The 6859-nt window shown below is 38.9% G+C and overlaps 1 protein-coding gene across 5 annotated transcripts; it reads right to left on the bottom strand.

The window, feature by feature from the left end:
* Window positions 1-794: 794 nt before the first annotated feature.
* On the bottom strand, window positions 795-6351 carry LOC117861029 (GTP 3',8-cyclase, mitochondrial). Of its 5 annotated transcripts, none has more exons than XR_004641637.2 (7): window positions 5919-6329; window positions 3781-4395; window positions 3474-3641; window positions 3110-3301; window positions 2165-2233; window positions 1484-1618; window positions 795-1114 (listed from the first exon to the last, which is right to left on the bottom strand). XR_004641637.2 is itself a non-coding variant. In XM_034744487.2 (7 exons), the coding sequence occupies exons 1-6, from the start codon at window positions 5970-5972 to the stop codon at window positions 1535-1537; spliced, it is 1182 nt and encodes a 393-aa protein (XP_034600378.1). In that variant the 5' UTR covers window positions 5973-6307; the 3' UTR covers window positions 795-1114; window position 1534. The 5 variants fall into 5 exon arrangements, 2 of the variants coding, with proteins under 2 accessions (XP_034600378.1, XP_034600379.1); XM_034744487.2 differs by having other exon boundaries at window positions 1534-1618; window positions 5919-6307; XM_034744488.2 differs by lacking the exon at window positions 2165-2233 and having other exon boundaries at window positions 1534-1618; window positions 5919-6348.
* Between the last annotated feature and the right edge of the window lie 508 nt (window positions 6352-6859).

The following is a 6859-nucleotide window of genomic DNA, read 5'->3' as shown; positions in this document are numbered from 1 at the left end:
GCTGGTGCACGTACAAGGAAGGAGATGGCCTTAGCATTTTTCCGAAGCTCTACCAAGTGAAGAGCAGCAAGGAACATCCGGGAAAAGCTAGGCGTAGACCCACTTGTGCGTGAGGAAGGCCCGTCGGCTATCCTACAAAGTTACTTGACTGAGGAGCTTATTCCCTTTCGCGAGCATTTCCTTAAGAGGGGCTCCAACAACGAGAACTAGTGGAAAGCTTTACTTTTCAATACCTTAGTAAAAATCACCGTACTGGCAGTTTGGCTTCTCTAGCTCATTTACCTTCCACATTTTATATTGTACTTTACATTCCGCGTTTACCTTTCCTAGAATTGCCATGTGTAGTTTATATAATTGAAACCTAACTTTTGCAGTAAAAATAGCAACATATAGAAAAACCTAATGCACGCTATTAATTCCTCATGTGCATATAGCAACACATGAAAGCTATTAATTCCTCATGTCCATATAGCAACACATGAAAAAATCTAATGCCTAATAACTTCGGGAATTGTGGTATCAATAATGCCAAACATACCTTAGCAATGGAGGATACCATCAACCCTTATAAATAAGTATATACTCCCTTAGTTAAACTCGTGAAATGCACGATTGCTTTATCTGCCTAACTTTTGGTCCATCAAGTTCCTCATTACATTCTTATTTCTTGGAATTTATATGGGTCTTCTTGTGTTCAAAGTTATACAATCGAACTTCCTTCAGAGAGGTAGTATAATTCGTTTGATCGTTCTTATGCTTGTTTCCAAAAAGAAAGAAACATTGATTCTGTGTGATTGAACTCGTGATTTCAGTTGTAATAATATTGAGCCAGCAGTAAGACAGCGTAGGTAACTCAGTAGTAAGAGGTTACAACATAATAGTAACACAACTTGATATTTTGAGCATAAAACACACAACCAAAGAACTTTGGCACGTGATGACGTGAAGACTGAAAGAGTGAGGTCCTGAAATGCTGTTCAAGTATAGGTATCTATATTTTCACAGCTGGCTTGCTTTTTCAGTGGCTCCATTCCATCACAGAACTTATTCGTGTAGTCTGGCGACCAGCAGTTGAGTTGATAATTCATTTTGAGTCTCATTTCAGGAGATAGTTCTGCATTGTGAGAATCAAATTTCGAGCATTTAAAATCACCAGATTCCAAATCAAAATATCTTTAACAGCACTAAGAAAATCCATGACGTTTAAACGAGCAATAGTTTCATAGAATAGTTCAAAGAATGTAGCATGTACTTTACTAGCATCTCGACACATTCACAGCAGCAAAATTTTATAATAACTCTTTCCAATGTACAATAAGTTGGGATCATTCCGGCAAGATACATATGACATATTTAATTTTTTAGTCCAGCTCAAAATTCTAGTCAAACTGAACATACAAGGAACTGAAGACTCCATCCAAGGTTGAGAACACAAAATTTATTGGACACAAGGAATGCTATGGTTATATGAGATAGTACTGACCTATTTCCACAGTCAATGTAGCAAAATGTACAGATGTTGAGACAGCATACCTCAGCCACCTATATGTATCATTGGTCTATTCGCTGTCTTGGCAATATCAAACATCCCAGCATGTTTAGCTTTCTTCCTTTTGACCTGAACACATGGAAGTAGGGCCATTAAATGCCATATACATGAGGTTAGTATGCAAACATAACAATTTTGGGCTCCAATTATTAATCAAACTTGCAAGAAATATCCCAGGTAAACTACACGAAATCCAGAAAAGGAACACCTTCAACATTGAATAGAAGGCAATCTTGTAACTTTCAGTAAGTTCATATTTATGGAAATGTGTTTAGGCTGTGGTGTTTAGCTAGGTCGTTTTTGTGATAAGCTCCCTGTGGCAAGTCTGTGAGCTTTTGTTATGTGTGTGTGTGGTGTGAGTCCTGTACTTGGGTCCGGCTCTAACCGGTCCTTTTGTGCTTTTCCTTCTTAATGAAATGACACGCAGCTCTCCTGTGTAGTTCGAGGAAAAAAAATATTTATGGAAAAGCATATAACTGAGAAGGGAATAGTGCAGACTTACACTCAAAAATAAGCGGCCAGAAATAAGCAAGGCAAGTTCAGATTTAAAAAAATGGAAAGCAGGTAATTCTTTCATATAAAGGCACTAGTAACCTAGTAAGTTTGTCTACATACCGCAGCACCAACTATCTCCTTTAGTCCAGCGTCATCTACACCAGCACGGATGGGCTCTCTCAAACTCACCTGTATAAATCAGGATAACTAGTCAAATGTTTTTATACTGTAAGGACTAAGGAACATCCATTTCTCCTTTTGTCCAATCTTGTCCAACATAGTCAATGAGAAGGAAATAAACTTGAGAGGGATATTTAACTTCTTTTAAAAAACATAGAAATTTGACTTGACTGATCTACAGGAATTCATCCTCAAACATGCTATACCTAACAAACTTTTTTAAATTATCTCTGTAAAAGCTAATTTTGAGAACAAAAGAAAAAGAAATAGGTAACAAATCAGGTTGATGCATTTGCTCACTTGAACAAATTCAGATCAAACGATAGCTGGGCACAAAGGAAGCATTATGTTTGGAATTGCTTCAACACAAGAAAAATTTTGAAGATAGTTCTCCAAATAAATATGTCTCTATTGCAGGCAGAAGAATAATCATTATCATTACTTAAGATTGCATAGCCAGAATGAAACATAACACCCAATAAGTTGTATCAATTCTAACGCAAACCAACAATCACAAGGCCAGCAAGTAGAAAATTAATTTCAATCGAGTATGAAGATGAAAAAGTGAGTTCAACATTTAATTCAGTGGTTCATTTTCCAAATTACACAAGGCCTAGAAATATCGGAAGGCATATTATCATCGCAACTAACTGAAATCAAGGGACCATAACACTAGATCTATGGTGCAATACCATAACCACTACTTTTTCATGGAAAACAACATGACCATGAACTACTCAAGCATGTCAAACTCTTTAACTTTGGTTGGATCTGTTTACTGATACTTGTATATTATTAAACCCAGAAAGTGTAATGCATTAGCAAATCACTTGAGAAAGAAAATAAGAGACATCATGCTTTAGCCAAGTAAGCAGTTCAGCATACCTCTGAGGGGCCAAACAAGCACACCTTGAAGTTTCCATCAGCCAATAGCCGTAATCTATTGCATCCAGCACAAAAATGCTCTGTCATTGATGTAATAAATGAAATTGTCCCAACATGTCCATCAATCCTGAAATTCTTTGCAGTGTCTGTAGGGTGATCTTGAAGTCTCTCCACACCTTTATAACTTTGCCGCTGGTTCAAATGGATGCCAATGAAATAAGTTACTATTTTGTAAAAAGTATTAAGAAAAAAAAAACTAGTAGCTTACATCATAAAATATATAAAGAAAAGATTCAGTACATAATTCCGTAGATAGATGCTAGTGGAAGAACATAATAGTGCACTTTTCAGAGGTGTACCTTACCACTTTGTCCAACATCTCTGCATAAGGAACTAGTTTCTTCACATTCCAAACATTACCATCGAATGGCATAAACTCAATAAATCTCACATTGATGGGCTTGTGTCTCGTCAGTTCAACAAAATTACAGATCTCATCATCATTCATGCCACGCATGATAACACAATTGACCTGGCATATAGAAGAAGTGGAGAAAATTATCAGAAACTAAATACTATATTCTAGTTTTTAAGAATATGTTGCCGTGACAAAAGAAACATTCAACTACATATGCCAGCACAAAAATTGTAGTGTACAAAAAACTAAATACCTTCACAGGGTTATATCCAAGTTCTACAGCAGCATCTATTGATTCCATGACCTTTGAGTGCCCTTTACGCCTTGTCATGAACTCAAACTTTGCAGGTACTAGTGTATCTAAACTTATATTTAAGGCATTGAGGCCACATTCTTTCAATTTGGGGAGTTTCTTAGAAAGGACAATTCCATTTGTGGTCATTGCTAGTGTTTTTAGCCCCTTCAAACCAGAGAGATGTAAGCAAATGTCTTCGATATCTTTTCTTATGGTAGGCTCTCCACCAGTTAATCGAATCTTATCCACACCAGAGGTAACAAAGAGGTCAGCAATTCGAATTATCTCATCATGTGATAGAAGCTCCGACTTTGGTGTTAGTTCGACTCCTTCAGCAGGCATACAGTATTGGCACCTCAGATTACAGCGCTCAGTCAAGGAGATCCTCAAGTAATTGTGGAACCTCCCAAATGAATCAACAAGCATTTCTGATGATGATGTTTCTCTTGATAGAATATCTGGATCCGTAGCACAGGACGTTGCATACGTAACTGAGCACCTCTGTCTGTCAATAACTCTTGTTGAAGAGGAAGCATCGGCCAGATATTGGAGTCCTACCTTCATAGTATCAACCTGCAAATTCGCTGACATTTATAAGTGTCCAAAAACAAAACAAAAAACAGAGAAAAGAATTAAGTTATCAAGAACTTCATCATCAGAGAAAATAAAAATCCATTGATCTACCTAGTTAGTCCTTGAGGGTGTTCCAAGTTGCCTAAGAAAGAAACTTATTTCATTTGCAATAACAATTAATAAGTTTTTGCCTTAACTTTACATCACATCTTAATGAAAACCTAAATATTAAGGAACAGAATCATACAATAGATTGCTAGTCACTCCGTCCAACATTCAGATAAAGTCTTGGAGCAACACTTGATAACTAAAAAACCCAACTGAACAGAAATTAAGTGTACTTCAAACTTTGAGGCACAAACTGGACCTATAAATTATTATGAAAAAACATGTAGTCTCAACTCTCAAGCAGCCTAACTGAGATATGTAAAAGAACATAGTATGCTGAAATCATCTGACCAACAACTGGCAATATTTAAAGGTCTATCTAGTACTCCATTCGTTTCTTTTTATAGGGCATATTTGGATTTGAAAAGGTCAAAATTCATAATTTTGACTAGCATTAATCAAATTGCTTCCTCCAATTCCAGATGTAGGTTTTAGTCAGTTAAACTTTGCTTGTTTGGCCCATCAATATGTAAAAAATTATTTAGATTGACAGCACGCGGTGTTCCTAGATTCATCATGAAAAAATAATTCCATAATATATACAACTTCATATATTTATGATACACATTTTTCGAAAAAACTAATTCAGAGTGTGATATTGGAGGCTGTGTTGATGTCCTAAACGGCTTACATTTGGAATCAGAGGGAGAATATGCATGTTTAGTGTATGAAAGTTATATCAACAGATACGGATTTCACAAATCTTTTAATATGATATTGATTTTATAGCAACTGATGATATGTTGTAAGAGAAACCAATGGTAAAAATACATTTCTTATAACATTTCCAAATCCTAATATGGTTCATAAAAAGAAATGGAGGGAGTATCTCTCAAATGATTTCTTACCCCTAAATCATATAGTCAGGAATGAGACTAGTTTTCCCCCTTTTTCAATGCAGTGACATATGGGGAAAAACAGTTTACAGATATAATCCTTCTAGTTAAGTTTTCTGGTACGACTTTTCATTTCTGGCAACAATTTCCCTAAACTTGGGCAAAATATGAGTTCCAAAGCCAGAGTTTCAATCACTGGTCGTTATGCAACCAAGATCTAGCTGTTTTTTCTCCTGAATCAGGGAGAGAAAGCATGACTAAAAGTAACAGGTATGGCATGCATCCTACACACACATCTAAACACAGGAATAGTTGTACCAAAAAATTAGGGGAAATTAGCTTGCACTCCAAACAATAGCACCAATTAAGCGACTCAATCCAATATTACCAAGTAAAAAACAACGAAAAAACGTGTGGAAATGCACGATAGTGTCACAGCTGAAAGGAGTATCAAGCATAACAAACCCAGCATCAGGATCGGATCAGAAGCGCGTCCCGCAGAAGCGAAAGGAGACTCACCACGCGATCCGACCGCCGCCGGCCGGCCAGCTCCGAGAAGCAGCGCCGCATCATCTCCTCTCCTCCTCCCAATCCGAACCAGCCCAGGAACGGATAGCCCGAGTAGGAAGGAAGAAGAAAAGCCGGGCGCTCCTGCAATCGCAGGAGTCAAACGACAGCCAGCCGGCCTGAGAATCAAGAAACCGATTAGGCCGCCGTCACCCGCCCAATCAGTAGCACGAGCTCACAAAGAATCCAGCTTTCTGGCGGCTGGAGGAAGAGAAGTTAGAGAGAGCTGGGCTCGGAAGAAGAATTTGGCGGTTGCAGCGCGGAAAGGGCGAAAGGGAAAAGGGGGAAGGCTCTTCTTGTCCTTTGTGATGTGCCGAAGATACCCCTGGCAGTCTGGCACTCTGTTGGTTGGGATCTAGCACACGCCTCTGACGAACGGAGACGAAGGCCGGTCAGGGCCCAGCGGCGCGTTGTCCCAGCAGCCAAGGATGGGCAGGAAGGGGGAGCAGAGCGGGGCGGCGGGTTCCCTGCAAGCTGGCTGCCGGCCGGCGGCGGGGACGTCTGGACGTGGCTGCAGCCGCCAGCCGGTGCCGCAGTAGGTCCGGTTCGATCTGCTTTGCTCGATTGAGGGGTATTCTGGGTACTCTACGAGGTGTCGGGCCCTCGTCGAGGGGATAAGGCGCGAATTCCACCCGCAGATACAACAAAATTCACTCGTGGCGTCCAAAAATAATAAATGTATGACAAAATCGGGAAAAACGTTACAACTAAAAAAAATGGTTGTATGACACTATTTTACGGCTAGTTTGGATAATCCGTTCCCCTTCGTATCTGAAAAGATTGATGAAGAGAAAAAATAAATTGTCCTAACAAGCTCTTAAAGGTTTAAATGAAAAATAGGTTCTTGAATGGATTTTACAAATAACTTAGTTGGAGAATGGAGAAGGGCCGGT

The sequence above is a fragment of the Setaria viridis genome, chromosome 6 (assembly GCF_005286985.2).
Source record: "Setaria viridis chromosome 6, Setaria_viridis_v4.0, whole genome shotgun sequence".
Classification (NCBI taxonomy): Eukaryota; Viridiplantae; Streptophyta; class Magnoliopsida; order Poales; family Poaceae; genus Setaria; species Setaria viridis.
The sequence above is the reverse complement of the archived record's forward strand: the minus strand, read 5'-3'. Positions and strand labels throughout refer to the sequence as shown.

Coding starts and splice junctions, on each gene's coding strand:
- LOC117861029 (XM_034744487.2), bottom strand. CDS start 5,972: ATGATGCGGCGCTGCTTCTCGGAGCTGGCCGGCCGGCGGCGGTCGGAT. Junction 4,396..5,918: donor GGCGGCGGTCGGATCGCGTG/GTGAGTCTCCTT, acceptor GCGAATTTGCAG/GTTGATACTATGAAGGTAGG. Junction 2,234..3,109: donor GCTTGTTTGGCCCCTCAGAG/GTATGCTGAACT, acceptor TGATTTATACAG/GTGAGTTTGAGAGAGCCCAT.